Source organism: Salmo salar, chromosome 03, assembly GCF_965601325.2.
Source record: "Salmo salar chromosome 03, fSalSal1, whole genome shotgun sequence".
Lineage (NCBI taxonomy): Eukaryota > Metazoa > Chordata > Actinopteri > Salmoniformes > Salmonidae > Salmo > Salmo salar.
Genome location: NC_138293.1, coordinates 14,359,963 through 14,381,603, shown reverse-complemented (window position 1 = coordinate 14,381,603; position 21,641 = coordinate 14,359,963). Strand labels below are relative to the sequence as shown.

The 21,641-nt window shown below is 42.2% G+C and overlaps 1 protein-coding gene across 1 annotated transcript; it reads right to left on the bottom strand.

Moving 5' to 3' along the window:
• Positions 1 to 219: 219 nt before the first annotated feature.
• On the bottom strand, positions 220 to 12,924 carry LOC106597639 (uncharacterized). The gene is made up of 6 exons (XM_045714511.2): positions 12,712 to 12,924; positions 12,083 to 12,436; positions 3,778 to 3,969; positions 2,741 to 2,836; positions 2,485 to 2,528; positions 220 to 756 (listed from the first exon to the last, which is right to left on the bottom strand). Exons 1-6 carry the CDS (start codon positions 12,755 to 12,757, stop codon positions 439 to 441), a joined length of 1,050 nt encoding a protein of 349 aa, XP_045570467.1. The 5' UTR covers positions 12,758 to 12,924; the 3' UTR covers positions 220 to 438.
• Between the last annotated feature and the right edge of the window lie 8,717 nt (positions 12,925 to 21,641).

The following is a 21,641-nucleotide window of genomic DNA, read 5'->3' as shown; positions in this document are numbered from 1 at the left end:
ATTAAGACAAGTTGAAGAGAGAAGTCAGGGAAACACATCTGATGGAAGAGAGAAGTCAGGGAAACACATCTGATGGAAGAGAGAAGTCAGGTTAACACATCTGATGGAAGAGAGAAGTCAGGGAAACACATCTGATGGAAGAGAGAAGTCAGGGTAACACATCTGATGGAAGAGAGAAGTCAGGGTAACACATCTGATGGAAGAGAGAAGTCAGGGTAACACATCTGATGGAAAGAGAGAAGTCAGGGAAACACATCTGATGGAAGAGAGAAGTCAGGGTAACATCTGATTGTGAGGACATGAAGCACATTATGCAGCTGTCTGCTAAAAACAGAGCTCAGTGCTCAAGAGGCTGTTAGTGGTAAAAGTAGTTCATGACATGTTTCTTGTGATTGGTTGCCAGTGAGTGTATGTCCCTTGTGATTGGTTGTCAGTGACTCAGGTGTCTCTGGTTATGCTCAATGTGGAGTAGATGGGAGGAGCCTCAGAGGAGCTGTGTGGATGATTGACAGTAGAGTAGGCAGGCTTTTGACTGACGTTGACAGTGGCATAGTCACCAGAAGAGGTGCCCTCTTTAGCGATGGCGGCAGTGGCTTCATTGGGGCAGCTGGGGTTCTTGTGGAAGTTGACGCTGGCGTAGTTGAGACAGTCAGAGGGGCTTGTGGGTAAGTTGGCGGTGGAGTAGATGGTGGTGGTCTCACTACCTGAGCTGGTGTGGTCCTTTACCTCCTTATTGTCACCATCACCATGACAACCCTGGAGAGGAGGAAAAGGAGGAGGGACATAAGGACATGATGAGAGACGGAAGAACATAGATTAGAACATGCTTTCTCTCTCTCTCTATATGTATATACACTGCTCAAAAAAATAAAGGGAACACTTAAACACAATGTAACTAAAAGTCAATCACACTTCTGTGAAATCAAACTGTCCACTTAGGAAGCAACACTGATTGACAATAAATTGCACATGCTGTTGTGCAAATGGAATAGACAACAGGTGGAAATTATAGGCAATTAGCAAGACACCCCCAATAAAGGAGTGGTTCTGCAGGTGTGGGCCACAGACCACTTCTCAGTTCCTATGCTTCCTGGCTGATGTTTTGGTCACTTTTGAATGCTGGCGGTGCTTTCACTCTAGTGGTAGCATGAGACGGAGTCTACAACCACCACAGGTGGCTCAGGTAGTGCAGCTCATCCAGGATGGCACATCAATGCGAGCTGTGGCAAGAAGGTTTGCTGTGTCTGTCAGCGTAGTGTGGAGGCGCTACCAGGAGACAGGCCAGTACATCAGGAGACGTGGAGGAGGCCGTAGGAGGGCAACAACCCGGCAGCAGGACCGCTACCTCCGCCTTTGTGCAAGGAGGAGCAGGAGAAGCACTGCCAGAGCCCTGCAAAATGACCTCCAGCAGGCCACAAATGTGCATGTGTCTGCTCAAACGGTCAGAAACAGACTCCATGAGGGTGGTATGAGGGCCCAACGTCCACAGGTGGGGGTTGTGCTTACAGCCCAACACCGTGCAGGACGTTTGGCATTTGCCAGAGAACACCAAGATTGGCAAATTCGCCACTGGCGCCCTGTGCTCTTCACAGATGAAATCAGGTTCACACTGAGCACGTGACAGACGTGACAGAGTCTGGAGACGCCGTGGAGAACATTCTGCTGCCTGCAACATCCTCCAGCATGACCGGTTTGGCGGTGGGTCAGTCATGGTGTGGGGTGGCATTTCTTTGGGGGGCCGCACAGCCCTCCATGTGCTCGCCAGAGGTAGCCTGACTGCCATTAGGTACCGAGATGAGATCCTCAGACCCCTTGTGAGACCATATGCTAGTGCGGTTGGCCCTGGGTTCCTCCTAATGCAAGACAATGCTAGACCTCGTGGCTGGAGTGTGTCAGCAGTTCCTGCAAGAGGAAGGCATTGATGCTATGGACTGGCCCGCCCGTTCCCCAGACCTGAATCCAATTGAGCACATCCGGGACATCATGTCTCGCTCCATCCACCAACGCCACGTTGCACCACAGACTGTCCAGGAGTTGGCGGATGCTTTAGTCCAGGTCTGGGAAGAGATCCCTCAGGAGACCATCCGCCACCTCATCAGGAGCATGCCCAGGCGTTGTAGGGAGGTCATACAGGCACGTGGAGGCCACACACACTACTGAGCCTCATTTTGACTTGTTTTAAGGACATTACATCATAGTTGGACCCCAAATCCAGCCTTCCATGGGTTGATAAATTGGATTTCCATTGATTATTTTTGTGTGATTTTGTTGTCAGCACATTCAACTATGTAAAGAAAAAAGTATTTAATAAGATTATTTCTTTCATTCAGATCTAGGATGTGTTGTTTAAGTGTTCCCTTTATTTTTTTGAGCAGTATATATATATATATCTATAACTCTCTCTCTTTATATAGATATATATATACACATCACACAGACATGCAATGATGCATGCAGGCAGGCTTTGCACGCACACACACTGACCTCTATGTTGATCCCAGTGTTCACCCTGGGTGCTGAGGAGTCAGCTGTGGAACACACACACAGAGTGTCATACACTTCACACGTGTCACTATTGTGCCGCAGCAGTCTGTTCAGGTGGTTTTCAGAGCCCTGTTCTCAATGAGACCTCTATTTCTCAACCAGGGCCAAAGGATGATTGTACATGCAAATGGTTTCTTGGAATTGAAGACGGGGTTTGAGTAACTTCCCCTTGCCTGTGTGAGAGATTGTTACCCACCTGTTTCCTTGTTGAGTTTCCATCTATAGACTATGAGCAGGCTGACCACAAGCACCAATAGCAGCATGACCAGAATCCCAGATACTATGATGACCACTGATGTATCAGAACACAGACACAAACAGTACCATTAGAACACATACTTTACAATCAGCACTTCTGTTCAACTTACATAGGGCCTTTTACACTAATATGTGAAGTAAGATCTGCCTCTCTTCCTCATCAGATGTGTAACTTTTCTGTTTACTTCCTGTTCTGACATTAGCCTTGGATGTGGTGGCCAACAATGTGTAAACGCAGCCTCACACAACAAAAATGCTGTCTATGTAACGCTCGTCATAAGAGGGAGAAGTGGACCAAGGCGCAGCGTTGTAAGTGTTCATGATACTTTATTACAAGAAGCACTCAAACAAAATAACAAACGGTGAAAAAACGAAAGCGCACAGTTCTGTCAGGCTCAGAATGCTAAACAGAAAATAACCTCCCACAAACACAGGTGGAAAACAGGCTGCCTAAGTATGATTCCCAATCAGAGACAACGATAGACAGCTGCCTCTGATTGGGAACCACACTGGCCCAAAAACAAAGAAACAGAAAACATAGACCTCCCCACCCGAGTCACACCCTGACCTAACCAAACATAGAGAATAATAAGGATCTCTACGGTCAGGGCGTGACAGTCTACTGGTATTAAAGTAATTATTGCAGGGGCATGTGGAATCGGAGAGACATTGTCTTTTCACTACCACTCAGAAGGAGGAATCTGGTATAGAAGTGTCACACATTACCTAAAGTCAGATTTGACGCCAGATCAGTCTCTTTACATTACAAAATGATGTGTTGAGAAACTGGTTTTAAACTAGTGCAGCGTAAAAAGGCTCATAGGCTGCATTGACACAGTTTTTTCCACTAATTGGTCTTTTGACCAAGGATATCAGATCTTTTCACATCCTATCTTTTTCGGGGCTGATCTGAGTGGTCAGATTTTTTGGCTGTGTTTAGATGCCTGTTTAAAAGCAGTCATAAAGTTTATTTACCAAATCCATTTTGTGTTGATGATGAGATGGATGATGGTGGTGAGATGGATGATGGTGGTGAGATGGATGATGATGATGAGATGGATGATGATGGTGAGATGGAGGTGGTTAAGGATGACAGCGTTGGTAAACCTCGGTTTGATGCTGTTGTTGTTGTAGCAGGTTTTCTTGTGGTGGTTATTGTTGGTGTCGCTAAAAACAAAGGACCACAAAACACAGTTGTTGTGACAATGTGTGGACATTTTTCACTGGGCTAACACAACAAAATGTTGTCTACTGGTATTAAAGTAGTTATTACACAGAGATGTGTTGTCGGAGCACCATGTCTTTACACTACACCACTAAGAGGGGGGATCTGATTCCAAAGTCAGATTTGACGCCAGATCCATCTATGTACAATACACAAATATGTTTATGTGATAGAATGAAATGTGCCTTAATAATAACTAAATAATAACACAGCATCATAATGTGTACCAGGAAGTAATATGCTCTTCACTTATCTGAATGGTGATAATATGATCTGTGTGCTCTAGTGATGTCTGGACCACGAACACAACAGTGAATTCAGCTCACTGCAGTGGCCTGCCCAGTCACCAGATCTCAATCTAATTGATTATCTGTGGGATGAGATGGAACAAGATATTCGGAGTAGAGATCCACTACCAACCAACTTGACACAACTGTTGGAAGCATTGGAGTCAACATGGGCCAGCATCCCTGTGGAATGCTTTCGAAACCTTGGAAAGTCCATGCTCTGACAAATTGAGGCTGTTCTGAGGGCATAAGGGGGTGCAACTCATTATTAGAAAAGTGCTCCTAACGTTTTGTACACGCAGTCATAGCCTGACTGCTGACATGGTATCAAATGTGTGGTTGTTCTGTACTCCACATAGATATCTCCCAGCGTCCTCTTGGGTTAGTCTGGTGATGGTCATGGTGAAAACTCTGTCTGTCTTGTTGTGGAACAGTGAGAACCTCCCGTTCTGGCTTTTGGTTGTTGTCACTTTCACATCACCTAGACATTTAAATTGTCTTCTCTTTGCAGAAGTATTTCTGATTGTCTTCATACTTTTCATCATTAACACAGTGGATGGAGACTGACCATTCTTCATACTGTAGCCAGTCACTGCAATGAGATTCTCACAGCACCAATCTGTCATTTTAAACAAACATGTAGGCCTAGCGCTCAGAAAGAAGTTCAGCCGATTTATTATCAAATAAATACATACCATAACAGAACAAGAGTGGTTTGGAAACTACAATGACAAAGACTTGCACACCATGAAACTGTCACGCCCTGACCTTAGAGATTACATTTACATTTACATTTAAGTCATTTAGCAGACGCTCTTATCCAGAGCGACTTACAAATTGGTGCATTCACCTTATAATATCCAGTGGAACAACCACTTACAATAGTGCATCTAAATCTTTTAAGGGGGGGTTAGAAGGATTACTTTATCCTATCCCAGGTATTCCTTAAAGAGGTGGGGTTTCAGGTGTCTCCGGAAGGTGGTGATTGACTCCGCTGTCCTGGCGTCGTGAGGGAGCTTGTTCCACCATTGGGGTGCCAGAGCGGCGAACAGTTTTGACTGGGCTGAGCGGGAACTGTGCTTCCTCAGAGGTAGGGAGGCGAGCAGGCCAGAGGTGGATGAACGCAGTGCCCTTGTTTGGGTGTAGGGCCTGATCAGAGCCTGAAGGTACGGAGGTGCCGTTCCCCTCACAGCTCCGTAGGCAAGCACCATGGTCTTGTAGCGGATGCGAGCTTCGACTGGAAGCCAGTGGAGAGAGCGGAGGAGCGGGGTGACGTGAGAGAACTTGGGAAGGTTGAACACCAGACGGGCTGCGGCGTTCTGGATGAGTTGTAGGGGTTTAATGGCACAGGCAGGGAGCCCAGCCAACAACGAGTTGCAGTAATCCAGACGGGAGATGACAAGTGCCTGGATTAGGACCTGCGCCGCTTCCTGTGTGAGGCAGGGTCGTACTCTGCGAATGTTGTAGAGCATGAACCTACAGGATCGGGTCACCGCCATGATGTTAGTGGAGAACGACAGGGTGTTGTCCAGGGTCACGCCGAGGCTCTTAGCACTCTGGGAGGAGGACACAAGGGAGTTGTCAACCGTGATGGCGAGATCATGGAACGGGCAGTCCTTCCCCGGGAGGAAGAGCAGCTCCGTCTTGCCGAGGTTCAGCTTGAGGTGGTGATCCGTCATCCACACTGATATGTCTGCCAGACATGCAGAGATGCGATTCGCCACCTGGTTGTCAGAAGGGGGAAAGGAGAAGATTAATTGTGTGTCATCTGCATAGCAATGATATGAGAGACCATGTGAGGATATGACAGAGCCAAGTGACTTGGTGTATAGCGAGAATAGGAGAGGGCCTAGAACAGAGCCCTGGGGGACACCAGTGGTGAGAGCACATGGTGCGGAGACGGATTCTCGCCACGCCACCTGGTAGGAGCGAGCTGTCAGGTAGGACGCAATCCAGGCGTGGGCCGCGCCAGAGATGCCCAGCTCGGAGAGGGTGGAGAGGAGGATCTGATGGTTCACAGTATCAAAGGCAGCAGATAGGTCTAGAAGGATGAGAGCAGAGGAGAGAGAGTTAGCTTTAGCAGTGCGGGGAGCCTCCGTGACACAGAGAAGAGCAGTCTCAGTTGAATGCCCAGTCTTGAAACCTGACTGATTAGGATCAAGAAGGTCATTCTGAGAGAGATAGCAAGAGAGCTGGCCAAGGACGGCACGTTCAAGAGTTTTGGAGAGAAAGGAAAGAAGGGATACTGGTCTGTAGTTGTTGACATCGGAGGGATCGAGTGTAGGTTTTTTCAGAAGGGGTGCAACTCTCGCTCTCTTGAAGACGGAAGGGACGTAGCCAGCGGTCAAGGATGAGTTGATGAGCGAGGTGAGGTAGGGGAGAAGGTCTCCGGAAATGGTCTGGAGAAGAGAGGAGGGGATAGGGTCAAGTGGGCAGGTTGTTGGGCGGCCGGCCGTCACAAGACGCGAGATTTCATCTGGAGAGAGAGGGGAGAAAGAGGTCAAAGCACAGGGTAGGGCAGTGTGAGCAGGACCAGCGGTGTCGTTTGACTTAGCAAACGAGGATCGGATGTCGTCAACCTTCTTTTCAAAATGGTTGACGAAGTCATCCGCAGAGAGGGAGGAGGGGGGGGGAGGGGGAGGAGGATTCAGGAGGGAGGAGAAGGTAGCAAAGAGCTTCCTAGGGTTAGAGGCAGATGCTTGGAGTTTAGAGTGGTAGAAAGTGGCTTTAGCAGCAGAGACAGAAGAGGAAAATGTAGAGAGGAGGGAGTGAAAGGATGCCAGGTCCGCAGGGAGGCGAGTTTTCCTCCATTTCCGCTCGGCTGCCCGGAGCCCTGTTCTGTGAGCTCGCAGTGAGTCGTCGATCCCTTTTATTCTCTATTTGGTTAGGTCAGGGTGTGACTAGGGTGGGAAATCTATGTTACTTATTTCTATGTTGGCCTGATATGGTTCCCAATCAGAGGCAGCTGTCTATCGTTGTCTCTGATTGGGGATGATATTTAGGCAGCCTTTTCCCACCTGTTGTTTGTGGGATCTTATTTTGAGTTAGTGCATGTGTGCAACATGCACTAACTCTGTCGTCACGGTTTGTTGTTTTGTTTATAGTTTATTGTATGTCTTGCATAGTTTCACATTAACTTGTTATGGATAGGGGGCAGTATTTTCACGGCCGGATAAAAAATGTACCCGATTTAATCTGGTTATTACTCCTGCCCAGAAACTAGAATATGCATATAATTATTGGCTTTGGATAGAAAACACTCCAAAGTTTCTAAAACTGTTTGAATGGTGTCTGAGTATAACAGAACTCAAATGGCAGGCCAAAACCTGAGAAGATTCTGTACAGGAAGTACACTGTCTGACTATTTCTTGGCCTTCTTTGCCATCTCTATCCAAAATAGAGTATCTCTGCTGTAACGTGACACTTCCTGAGGCTCCCATAGGCTCTCAGAAGGCGGGAGAACGTTGAATGATGACTTTGCAGTCTCTGGCTGAAAAACAGTAGCGCATTTGGTAAGTTTTCGATCTGAGAACAATGAGACGGGTGCGCGCGTGCACGAGACGACTCCATGTTTACATTTTCAGTCTTTGAACGAAAACGACTCCCGGTCGGAATATTATCGCTATTTTACGAGAAAAATAGCATAAAAATTGATTTTAAACAGCGTTTGACATGCTTCGAAGAACGGTAATGGAATATTTTGAATTTTTTTGTCATGATACGCGCCGGGCGCGTCACCCTTCGTTACCCTTCGGATAGTGTCTTGAACGCACAACAAAACGCCACTATTTGGATATAACTATGGATTATTTGGAACCAAAACAACATTGGGTGATGAAGTAGAAGTCCTGGGAGTGCATTCTGACGAAGAACAGAAAAGGTAATCCAATTTTTCTTATAGTAAATCTGAGTTTGGTGAGTACCAAACTTGGTGGGTGTCAAAATAGCTAGCCATGATGGCCGGGCTATCTACTCAGAATATTGCAAAATGTGCTTTCACCGAAAAGCTATTTTAAAATCGGACACCGCGATTGCATAAAGGAGTTCTGTATCTATAATTCTTAAAATAATTGTTATGTTTTTTGTGAACATTTATCGTGAGTAATTTAGTAAATTCACCGGAAGTGTTCGGTGGGAATGCTAGTTCTGAACGTCACATGCTAATGTAAAAAGCTGTTTTTTGATATAAATATGAACTTGATTGAACAAAACATGCATGTATTGTATAACATAATGTCCTAGGCGTGTCATCTGATGAAGATCAAATGTTAGTGCTGCATTTAGCTGTGGTTTTGTTTTTTGTGACATTATATGCTAGCCTCTATGGGCTAGGTGGGACGCTAGCGTCCCACCCGTGGTGCACTCCATCAACAGCAGGTGCATTTCAAGAGCGGCAAATTTGAATCCAAATAAATGTCAAAATTCAAATTTTTCAAACATACAACTATTTTACACCCTTTGAAAGATAAACATCTCCTTAATCTAACCACGTTTTACGATTTCAAAAAGGTTTTACGGCGAAAGCATAAATTTAGAGTATGTTAGGACAGTACATTTACAAGAGTTGTGTGTAATGTTTTGTCAATTCAAAGACAGGGTCACCAAAACCATAAAACCAGCTAAAATGATGCACTAACCTTTTACAATCTCCATCAGATGACACTCCTAGGACATTATGTTAGACAATGCATGCATTTTTAGTTCTATCAAGTTCATATTTATATCCAAAAACAGCGTTTTACTATGGCATTGATGTTGAGGAAATCGTTTCCCTCCAATAACCGGCAGTCAAGTCAACACCACAAATTAAATAATTAAAATTAGAAAACATTGGTAAAATATTATATTGTCATTTAAAGAATTATAGATTTACATCTCTTGAACCCAATCAACTTGCCAGATTTAAAAATAACCTTACTGGGAAATCTCACTTTGTAATAATCTGAGCACTGCGCCCAGAAAAATACGCGTTGCGATACAGACTAGACGTCATGTTGGGGAGATCTAAAATCGAAAATACTATGTAAATAATCCATTACCTTTGATTCTCTTCATCAGATGTCACTTCCAAGTATCACAGGTCCATAACGAATGTAGTTTTGTTCAAAAAAGCTCATCATTTATGTCCAAAAATCTCCGTCTTGTTAGCACATGATCTAAGCCAGCCGGACTTCTCGTCATGAACGAGGGGAAAAAATATATTTACGTTCGTTCAAACATGTCAAACGTTGTATAGCATAAATCATTAGGGCCTTTTTTAACCAGAACATGAATAATATTCAAGGTGGACGAATGCATACTCTTTTATAACGTATTGGAACGAGGGTACCCAACATGAACTCGCGCGCCAGGTGTCTAATGGGCCATCATCGTTCCATGGCTCTTGTTCGGTCAGATCTCCCTCCAGAAGACTCAAAACACTTTGTAAAGGCTGGTGACATCTAGTGGAAGCAATAGGAAGTGCCAAAATATTCCTCAGCCCCTGTGTTTTTCAATGGGATAGGTTTAAAGGTAATACAACACATCAGGTATCCACTTCCTGTCAGAAAATGTCTCAGGGTTTTGCCTGCCAAATGAGTTCTGTTATACTCACAGACACCATTCAAACAGTTTTAGAAAATTTAGGGTGTTTTCTATCCATATGTAATAAGTATATGCATATTCTAGTTACTGGGTAGGAGTGGTAACCAGATTAAATCGGGTATGTTTTTTTATCCAGCCGTGTCAATACTGCCCCCTAGCCCTAACAGGCTAGCTTGAAAAATGGGTGTCTGATTATTTCTGGCTGGGTACTCTGCTGACATAATCTAATGTTTTGCTTTCGCTGTAAAGCCTTTTTGAAATCGGACAGTGTGGTTAGATAAAGGAGAGTCTTGTCTTTAAAATGATGTAAAATAGTCATATGTTTGAAAAATGGAAGTTTTCGGATTTTCGAGGAGTTTGTATTTCGCGCCACGCCCATCATTGGATATTGGAGCAGGTGTTCCGATAGCGGAACGTCTAGATGTAAGAGGTTATTAATAAAGATGTGGAATGATACTCACGCTGCGCCTTGGTCCTTCTCTACACACAAACGTGACATTATGTGATCTGTCCTCCGATACATGCACTATAATGTGTGTTTTTCATCCCATTGTTCACGCCAGTTGAATGACCTGGCCTCGTTTAGGGTGGAATTTTGACTTGAGATAAATGGGTATACATCATTAATAAAAAAAAACAGTTTGCAACAGTGAATGAAAAACACAGAATAAAGTGGATTTGGGTCAATAGCAGAAGCTTGATTAGGAATGTATAATGTAATATGTTGGGTATGAAAGTGGTAAAGTTTTGAGGATGAGAATCAAAGGTTTTACCTGTTGGGGCTCGGGGGCAGTATTGAGAAATTTTGAAAAAAATATGTGCCCATTTTTAACTGCCTCCTACACCAACTCAGAAGCTAGGATATGCATATTATTAACACATTCGGATAGAAAACACTCTGAATTTTCTAAAACAGTTTGAATGGTGTCTGTAAGTATAACAAAACTCATATTGCAGGCAAAAACCTGTGAAAAATAGATAAAAAAAAATGTGAATTTTGTGACTGTACTATTTAGTGTCATTGTTTTATAGATACCATAGTGAGAAAGGATTCATTTCGCAACACCTACGGCTTCCACTAGATGTCAACGATCTTTATAAAGTTGTTTGAAGCGTCTATGATAAACAGAGAGCAAATTAGAATGCGAGGAAGTTGACATGTCATCACTTCATTTTTTTGCGCCTGCGCATAAATCTGAGAAGCGTGAGTTTGTCATTATTGTTTATCTAGACATAGGATAGGTTGTGTGAAAATATTACTGATGTTTAACGTTAAAAATGGACCAAAAGATTAATGCTAAGCAACGTTTGACATGTTTGAACGAACGTAAATAGATTATTTACTAGTTTTTTTTAGCTTTTCGGCGTGATTTTACACCCCCCCCCACCACGTTTTGTGGGAGCATAATGAACGCTAACTACTTGTTGTTATTTGGACATAAATTATGAACTTTGTCAAAAGAAACCACATTTGTTCCGGACCTGGGAAATCCTGGCAGTGCCTTCTGATGGAGATAATCAAAGGTAAGGGGATATTTACAATGTTATTATCGATATTAGATGATGCTAACTGTATAGCATAGCTTATTGTTCTTAGCATAGCACCCCGTTTATTGCAAAATGTGATTTCCCAGTAAAGTTATTTTGAGATCTGGCCATTCGGTAGCAATTACGAGATGATAATATATTATTCTTTGAATGACAATATTATAATTTACCAATGTTTTCGAATAGTAATTTTGTTATGTTCACCGGAAGCATTTCAGAGAAGAAAAAAATCTGAATTTCACGCTACTGTAAAATGCTGTTTTTGGATATAAATATGAACTTGATGGAACAAAAAATGCATGTATTGTATAACATAATGTCCTAGGAGTGTCATCTGATGGAGATTGACAAAGGTTAGTGCATAATTCTAGCTGGTTTCTGCTTTTGGTGACGCCTGACCTTGAATTGAAAATGGATGTTTGTACTTTTGTGGCTATGTACTGTCCAAACATAATCTAACTTTATGCTTTTGCCGTAAAGCCTCTTTGAAAATCGAACAATGTGGTTAGATTAAGGAGATGTTTATCTTTTAAATTGTGTAAAATAGTTGATTGTTTGAGAAACTGAAATTATTAGATTTTTGATGTTTTGAATTTCCAGCCTTGTTAGCAATCCCGACTCGGGGTTCATTGCTAACCTGTAGCCCCTACTTCAGAGACTTCAAGGTTGACTTTAATGTAGTTATCTTGTCCCCATTTGTCCACTCCACACCAGTATCTCCCAGCATCCTTTAACGTCAGGTTGGTGATGGTCACAATGAAGACACTTTCCTCTCTGTTGTCCTTCAGCGAGTATCTCCCTTTAGAAGCACTGTTTTCCCCCGCCTCAGTCTTAATAACTTTGTCTTTATTTAAAACAGGACAAACCCCTTTACAGAGGTACTTCTGGTGGCTCCTCCACTCCTCTCTATAGGGGCATCTGATCTCTGCTTTGCCCCCCTCATATCCTTCCACTGTGATCAACTCTGCTGTACACACACTCCACACAGCAGCTGTAGGACACACCATCAGTCTCATTACAAACAGTACAAACACCCCAGCTTCCATTTCACATACTGTAAGAGTGGTTTCTGGTCTGGTACACCACTGGTGATCCATCACATCCATCAGTACATACTGGACCTTGTGTTCCTCAGTGTCCCCTCCCCTTTATCTAACAACATTATCAGTGAGTGAATGGAGTTACACTGTAAAATGTTATAACCAAATGTATCCAACTATAGAGAGGAGTCACTGGAGATGTGTTCATTCAGTCTGATGTACTCACCTAAGAGGAGGACAATCTTCAGTGTGGGGACCAGCAGGATAACCATGATGACTTGTGGCTCCCAGCTAGTTCAAGTCTCTTTAGACCCTGTACATCCTGCTTACTCCAGTCACCTCAGACTTCTACAGTACGTCCATTTACCACCTCCAGAACAGGAAGGTCTGTTCCTGCAGTGTGTATGAGAACCACTCTCAATGTGTGTGTGTGTGTGTGTGTGTGTGTGTGTGTGTGTGTGTGTGTGTGTGTGTGTGTGTGTGTGTGTGTGTGTGTGTGTGTACGCTGTGCCGCGGAAGTCCTTCTGTTTGACTAAGTACTTCCTGAAACCAAGACATTTATAAAGAGTTTGCTCACCATTTATTAATAGTTTATTCCAACAATATATGTTAAATAAAAACCTAGTCCTGCTTTAAATGAAGTGCACCTTATAAAGCCTTTATAAAGCCTTCTTAAAGGCTTCATAACCACTACATGAATGTGTTATAAATCATCTATAACCGTATGTCCTGTTTTATAAAGGGTTCATAAACTTGGCTTAAAAGTGTGGCATAACCACCATAAGCTGTGGACCACACTATTTACCAAGAGTTATTTTTAGCTGTCTATTCACCAACACAAAACGATCCTGGCACTAAGACCGCACTCAACAAGCTGTATAAGGCCATAATCCAATAAGAAAATGCTCATTCAGAGGCGGCGCTCCTAGTGGCCAGGGACTTTAAAGCAGTCCTAGACGGATTACCAGGACGTGTACTCAGAACATGCTCTGACCAACTGGCAAGTGTCTTCACTCACATTTTCAATCTGTCCCTGACCGAGTCTGTAATACCTACATGTATTCAAGTAGGCCACCGTTGTCCCTGTGCCCCAGAATGCCTAGGTAACCTGCCTAAATGACTACTAACCCGTAGCACTCACGTCTGTAGCCATGAAGTGCTTTGAAAGGCTGGTCTACCTAAATTACCTCGTACCCTTGCACATGGACTCGGTACTGGTACGCCGTGTACATAGCCAAGTTATCCTTACTCATTGTGTATTTATTCCTTGTGTTATTATTTTTCTATTTTTGTATTATTTCTATTTTCTCTCTCTGCATTGTTGGGAAGGGTCCGTAAATAAGCATTTCACTGTTAGTCTACACCTGTTGTTTATGAAGCATGTGACAAATGCAATTTGATTTGATTCCATCGAGGTCCTTTACGACTCCAGGGCAAAGAAGCTTACAGGAAAGATCAGCCGTATAGCCACTATACATTTACATATGTGCTCATTCTCTTATAGCTCTATGCTCACTCTACCTAGCTGTGTATACTGTATGTAAACTCTTTTGTCTGTATTCTGTCTCTAAATGTTGTCTATCACTATCATTAGCATGTTGTCTATCATTAGAATGTTATCTATCACTGCCATGTTGTCTATCACTAGCATGTTGTCTATCACTAGCATGTTGTCTATCACTATCATTAGCATGTTGTCTATCACTAGCATGTTGTCTATCATTAGAATGTTATCTATCACTGCCATGTTGTCTATCACTAGCATGTTGTCTATCACTAGCATGTTGTATATCACTAGCATGTTGTCTATCACTATCATTAGCATGTTGTCTATCACTAGCATGTTGTCTATCATTCGCATGTTGTCTATCTCTAGCCAGTCCCTCCAGGATTCCACAATTCTGCGATCGATTAATTAAATGCAAAACCAACGAATCAGCGCATATTATGTGAGAGCTCGCAATTTTGACCAATCCCCCACTTTTAGCTCAATAAAGGGTCCAATCAAAAGCGGGTTTGTAATTTTGACCAATTACTGCACTGTTACCATGGAAAATGGCCCAATCCAACCACACATCAACAAAGTTTTCACATTCACATGCAAAGATGATGGGTGATTGTTGATGGCTGACAGGCAGTGCAATCAATGAACAGAAATCAATCTCATTTGCCAACAAAATAACAGCTAAAGACCGTGCAAAACAATTTCCAAATGTTTTTGGAAACAAGAGAAAGTCGACAATCAACAGTCACTTCCAATCAGCAAGCATATGAGAAGGTCAGAACAGTTCCCACAGCAGAGGCAGATCACCATGACTGAAGTGGTAGCAGGGAAGACTGTGGCAAGCACTGAAAGAATCAAGGTGAGTGGCGTTCTGCTCAAACTTTTACTTCGCTAACCTTGGATTTAGTAGGGTGGTCGGCACTCTGCTCTCCCCAGTCTGTCTATGGAGAGCGCTGCTCAAAGCACTGAGTGCAATATGTCCTCTTTGTCATTTTAAACTCTCTGTAAAACTTAATACGGATCACGAAAACACAATCTTTCAAGATTTTTTTGAAATGGTAATACTGTTTTAAAAGTACATATCAACCACAATACTCTATTTCTACATTTTCTGTTCTTTATCTCCCTTACAACCCTTTCAGAAAAAAATCACAATCTCAAGTATTTTGAAGACAATCTATGCAAAAGAAATATCGATCCTCAAATTGAAAGCGATTGATCAGATTTGAATCTCTATGGGATTTTTTGAGAGAGAGAGTGTGAGTGGGAATGGGAGGTATATCTCATGTTGATAGCAAGCCCTAAGCCTGATGGAGAGGAAAGGTGAGTGTGAGTGAATGTGTGAGTGGATTTTGACAGAGCTGTTTGTTCAGGAAAATAAACAAAATTGAGCACTTTAGATGTTTCTAATTGTTTTTGTATTATGTATTCCGCTAAAATCTTCATAAAACTGAGCACATATAACTTTTTATTGCTTTATATGAAATTAACGTTAATTTCTTTTTGCAGAATTTCAGAAAAGATGCCACAAAATCAAGCATTTTTGGCCGAGGAAATCACTTTTTAAAATGTTTTTATCCTGGAGGGGCTGATTAGCATGTTGTCTATCACTAGCATGTTGTCTATCACTAGCATGTTGTATATCACTAGCATGTTGTATATCACTAGCATGTTGTCTATCACTAGCAGCACCATTACACCAAGCAATGTTCTGAGTATGTGTAAATGTACTTAGTGAATAAAGATGATTCTGATTCTGATTGAAGAGAATTGTAATGTCAGTGTACTTGCTGAATTTGAAATGTAAATGTACCCTGAACTTGAACTGACAGGTGTAAAGAAGGAAGTGTGGTTTCGAATCTTCCTGGTCAGATATTTTAGTTGTCATTTAGCTAACCACCTCTCTCTCTCAAAAATGTTCCTTGTCAGAATTTTTTTTTCAAAAAAATCTGGTCTCTCTCTCTCTTTGGACATTAAATCTGAATCAGCGCCTAACACAATGTTCCGCTTGTGCTCTGTTTTCCCAAGCCAGTGTCTGTCTCTTTTGGCAAATCTCTCTCTCTCTCTCTCTCTCTCTCTCTCAAGGGCTTTATTTGCATGGGAACATATGTTTACACTGCCAAAGCAAGTGAAATAGATAATAAACAAAAGTGAAATAAACATTACATTCACAAGTTTCAAGGGAATAGACACATTTCAAATGTCATAGTATGGCTATGTAAAGTGCCTTAATGACGTGCAAATAGTTAAAGTACACAATGGAAAATAAATCAACTCTCCCTCTCTCTCTCTCTCATACACAGGATGCCCTAAATATAGGTCATCTGAAGACAGTTGAGTAATACTGACAGGTTTCTGAATCTGAGACAGATGTAGAAACATGTAATACATCACACAGGAAGTTAAGTTGTGGTCCAGCTGTTTGTCACGCTTCCAGTCAGACAGACACACCCAGCCCTCTCCCTCATTGTATTCCATCTAAGCTTCTCACTTCACTGACATACAACTGTGCCCTGATCAATCTGTCTCACAATGGAAAAGCAGTCGTAACCTTAATATACACTGATTACACAAAACATTAGGAACACCTGCTCTTTCCATGACTTTGACTGACCAGGTGAAAGCTATGATCCCTTATTTATGTCACTTGTTAAATCCTCTTCTGTCAGTGTAGATGAAGGGAGGGAGACAGGTTAAAGAATGATTTTTAAGCCTTGAGACATGGATTGTGTACGTGTGCCATTCAGAGGGTGAATGGGCAAGACAGAATATGTCAGTGAACGGGGTATAGTAGTAGGTGCCAGGCGCACCGGTTTGAGTGTGTCAAGAACTGCAATGCTGCTGGGTCTTTCACGCTCAACAGTTTCCTGTGTGTATCAAGAATGGTCCACCACCCAAAGGACATCCAGCCAACAGCAGGCCAGTGGGAAAAATGGGTCATTGATTAAGGAGGACAGAGGTGGCTGACAGGAATTGTGCAGAGCAACAGACGTGCTACAGTTAGTCAACTGACAGTCCAGTACAACATTGGTGCTCAAAGACTCATAAATGAATGCACAACTTGTCGTACGTTGACACGAATTGGGTATGGCAGCCAACAACTTCATGGAGTTCCACTTCTTTCAGCAAATAACAAGAATCTGCATTTGTAGTGGTTCTAAGAAACAAAAACACTGGACACTGGAGAATTGGAAAAACGTGGCCTGGTCTGATAAATCCCGGTTGCTGCTGTCTTACGCTGATGTGAGGACTAGGATATGGAGAAAAACCACATGACTACGTGCATCAATCATGCCGCATGTCAACATTGCAGGTGGTTGTGGTGAGCGGTGTGTTTTCATGGCAAACATTTGGGCCCCTTGATAAAAGTGGAGCAACGTTTGAATGCCACAAGATATCTGAACATCATTGCCAATAAGGTGAATCACGGCAGTGGTGTATCCATCTGCAAATTGATTTTTTCAGCAGGATAATGACCCATGACACAAGGCTAGGATTGTCAAGGAATGGTTCCAAGGACATGACAGTGAATTATTTATTATAAACTGAACAATCCCCTTTACAGAGGTATTTCTGGTGGCTCCTCCACTCCTCTCTATAGGAGCATCTGATCTGAAACTCTCCTCCTTCATATCCTTCCACTGTGATCAACTCTGCTGAACACACACTCCACACAGCAGCTGTAGGACACACCATCAGTCTCCTTACGAACAGTACAAACACCCCAGCTTCCATTTCACATACTGTAAGAGTGGATTCTGGTCTGGTACACCACTGGTGATCCATCACATCCATCAGTACATAATGGACCTTGTGTTCCTCAGTGTCCCCTCCCCTTTATCTAACAACATTATCAGTGAGTGAATGGAGTTACACTGTAAAATGTTATAACCAAATGTATCCAACTATAGAGAGGAGTCACTGGAGATGTGTTCATTCAGTCTGATGTACTCACCTAAGAGGAGGACAATCTTCAGTTTGGGGACCAGCAAGATAACCATGATGACTTGTGGCTCCCAGCTAGTTCAAGTCTCTTTAGACCCTGTACAGTCGTGGGCAAAAGTTTAGAGAATGACACAAATATGAATTTTCACAAAGTTTGCTGCCTCAGTTTGTATGATGGCAATTTGCATATACTCCACAATGTTATGAAGAGTGATCAGATGAATTGCTATTAATTGCAAAGTCCCTCTTTGCCATGCAAATTAACTGAATCCCCCCAAAACATTTCCACTACATTTCAGCCCTGCCACAAAAGGACCAGCTGACATCATGTCAGTGATGTACTCCACAAGATCTCAAAATGACCTACAACATATCAATGGTCCAGGAATCAGTGCACAAATTAGGATGCTATTTCTGATCAATAAATTATTTACATAAAAAACTACTGTGAGGATACATTAAAATAAAGTTTAATCCCACTGATCGTGTGCATATACATTCCCAACATGTAAAACTACAGAAAGGATACCTTATTGTAAAGTGGAAACCTTTGAACATGTATTAACATGTATTAATGAGTTACATTTATAACTGCCCAAACGATTGCTTAAATGTAATTTTAAACTGACCAATAACAAAGTTTTCAGATTCTGTTAGTGTCCTTTTGTTAAATACATCATAGATTAAAACATTCTGTCAACACATCCAAAAAACATTTGATCAGATTTATCATCGCTTTTTCTTTTTAGAAACTGCTATGTCCTAATTCCATACTATTTTGTTACCAATTATTCAGCAAATAGGGCGTTATTTGTAACCGTAAAAGGTGAATGAGGTGTGTTTTCCAGACGGAGTAATAATACTTTTTTACACATGTACAGTTTCAGGACGGATCTGATTTATAACTGGAAATATGGGTATGTATTTCAGAAATGGCATAAGCAGATAGTTTTTAGTGTGAAATTGATTGCAGGACACGTAAAAGACTGCAAAGACTAAAGACCACCACTAGGGGGAGTCCAGCACCAGAGTTACAGACGTGACTGTAACCCTGGTGACTGGTAAATCAGTTCAGTATGTGATTTTCTCAGTCAAATTACAAATCGTTTTGACAGGGAATGTGTTCATGTATCTAGTTGACAGGGACAACACACATTCATAAACATTTACATTTTCCCAATGATGTGAAAATATCTATAGAAATCAAACTTAATGCCCCCATGCAGTCTTGTATTTTTTAATCATCATTGTATGTCTAATAAATCAATGTGTGTGTTTATGTAATAAAAATGTGGGCATTTGGAAACAAATTTGAAGATATTGACATGCACAGCCCAGATAGTTCTAGAGCTCACCCCTTTACAGAGATGAACAGTCATTGGTCTATTATAATAATATCAGATTGTGACATCAAGATCTAGGGCAAAAACTCCATCCCACCTGACCAAGCTGTAAATCCAGGCATTTTTTTTTTTACAAACAGCTCTGACACCAAAAGAGCAATATCATAAATTTCACAATTTCAGAGTGTTATTTCGACCTCATAGTGGAGAAATATCATTAAAAAAAGGGCAAATCACGTTTTTAACTGCAGTGCCACTTTATTTAAAGTGCTTTAAAAATTGCAACACAATTTACATTAAAACAATCAAATTAAAAAAAGTAGAAGCAAACAGAAAGCAGTAAAAGGATGAATAAAAGAACATAAAACACAGTGGATGTCTAAAACAATCACTGATTAAAGTCCAAGCTAAAAGGTACATTGTTAACTGTGATTTTAAAAGGTGTGTTCTTGACAGTGATTTAAAATCTTCAACGGTGTCTGCCCCTCTTACTTGACATGGCAAGATGTTCCATAATTGAGGGTCTTTGACAGAGAATTCTCCCCCCCCCCCCCCCGGCTTGGTTCTGCATCTAGGTTCACATGACTGGCTGTGCCCCTGCCCAGTCATGTGAAATACATAGAAAAAGGGCCTAATTTATTTATTTTAATTGACTTATTACTTCATATGAACTGTAACTCAGTAACATTAATGAAATTGTTGCATGTTGCGTTTATATTTTTGTTCAGTATATTTCTCTAGGTGCTGAACAGTCATCAATATTGTGCAGTAATTCTAATTCTAATTCCAGATTTGAATGTAGAAACTGACACTGCTTTTCTTTCCATCCTATCAATATCGACACATGGTCCAATGAATCACTTAGCGAAAGTTCTCGCTGCGTGGTGTTTTAGAAAACGCAAGTTACATCTTCGGCCGTTGTAGGAACTATGCATCGTTAAAACACTCGTAAGCCTAAGTTCTATCGCTATAGGGAAGTCAGGCCCTGATCATGCAGCTGTTTTCTAAAAACAGAGGCTGTCGGTGGAACATATAGTTATAACTATTATAATAACATGTCCCTCGTGATTGGATGTCAGTGACTCAGGTGTCTCTGCGTTTGCTGACTCTATAGTCAGGGCTTTGACCAATGTTGACAGTAGCATAGTCACCAGAAGAAGTGGCCACTTTAGAGAAGCGACAGAAACTTCATTGGGGCAGCTGGGGTTCTTGTGAAAGTTGACACTGGTGTAATTGAGAGAGTCAGAGGGGCTTGTGGGTAAGTTAGCGTTGGCGTAGATGGTGGTGGTCGCACCACCAGAGCTGGACTGTAGGGAGCGGTCCTTTATTTCCTTATAGTCACCATCTCCATGACAACCCTGGAGAGGAGGAAAAGGAGGAGAGGGACATGAGGACATGATGAGAGAGGGAAGAACATCAAATCAAAGTTTATTTGTCATATGAATACACCTTACAGTGAAATGCTTACTTACAGGCTCTAACCAATAGTGCAAAAAAGGTGTTAGGTGAACAATAGGTAAATAAAGAAATAAAACAACAGTAAAAAGACAGGCTATATACAATAGCGAGGCCATATACAGACACCGGTTAGTCATGTTCAATGGCCCTCTCATATACCTTTGAGTACCAATCAAAGATTATTAAGTAAGGGGCACAGCCAAAAAAGACGAGTTAATGAACCCTCTGAGGCTTTACATGTGTCACACAGTGGGGAGACCTGGGGATAAATTCTATGTAATTTGGAGTAATAAAGTCTATGCATGACTTTGTATTGTATCAATTTATATCTGGCAATGATGGAACAGGAGTGAATTCTAGACAGGGCTTCTCCTCATAGACCATCTGAGATCTCAATATTTAACTCTTTACCGCAGGTCTCCTTGAGATGACTAGTAGAGGCAGTGCTTCTCCCCATAGTGTACTGAATACGATGGGAGACAGACTGCTGGTTTCAAGCGCAGGGCGCAGCAGGTGTTTATTTGTAAAGGACCATAGGAGGAGGTAGGTAGCCGGGTCCAGGGGCAGGCAGAAAGTCATACACAGGGACTCCAGAAAGGTAACAGTTACAGGCAAGGAAAAGGCTAATAACGTAGTCCGGGAGATCAGGCAAGAGGTTGATGACAGGAAATCTGATAGGCAAAAGTACAGGCAGGGGATAGGCAAAAAGGCATCGTTAGTGAGGATGACCCAAAAACTACAATACACAGGAGGACTAACACGAAAATAACAGCGCTCCGACTAGAATGTATATCAAAACAAACACCTCACAATGATGGGGTGCAAAGAACTGAACTAAATAGTGTGTGTGAATGACATACAGGTGTGTGAACAGGTGATCAGAATTCAGGTGATTGGGATCTGGAA

What these genes read in the sequence shown, in the direction of transcription:
- LOC106597639 (XM_045714511.2), bottom strand. Translation starts at nt 12,757, where the DNA reads ATGGTTATCCTGCTGGTCCCCACACTGAAGATTGTCCTCCTCTTAG. An exon ending in CTCTGAAGTAGGGGCTACAG is followed by an intron (nt 3,970 to 12,082) that starts GTTAGCAATGAA and finishes CTTTGTTTTTAG; the next exon opens with CGACACCAACAATAACCACC. An exon ending in ACACTGGGATCAACATAGAG is followed by an intron (nt 757 to 2,484) that starts GTCAGTGTGTGT and finishes CCTCCTCTCCAG; the next exon opens with GGTTGTCATGGTGATGGTGA.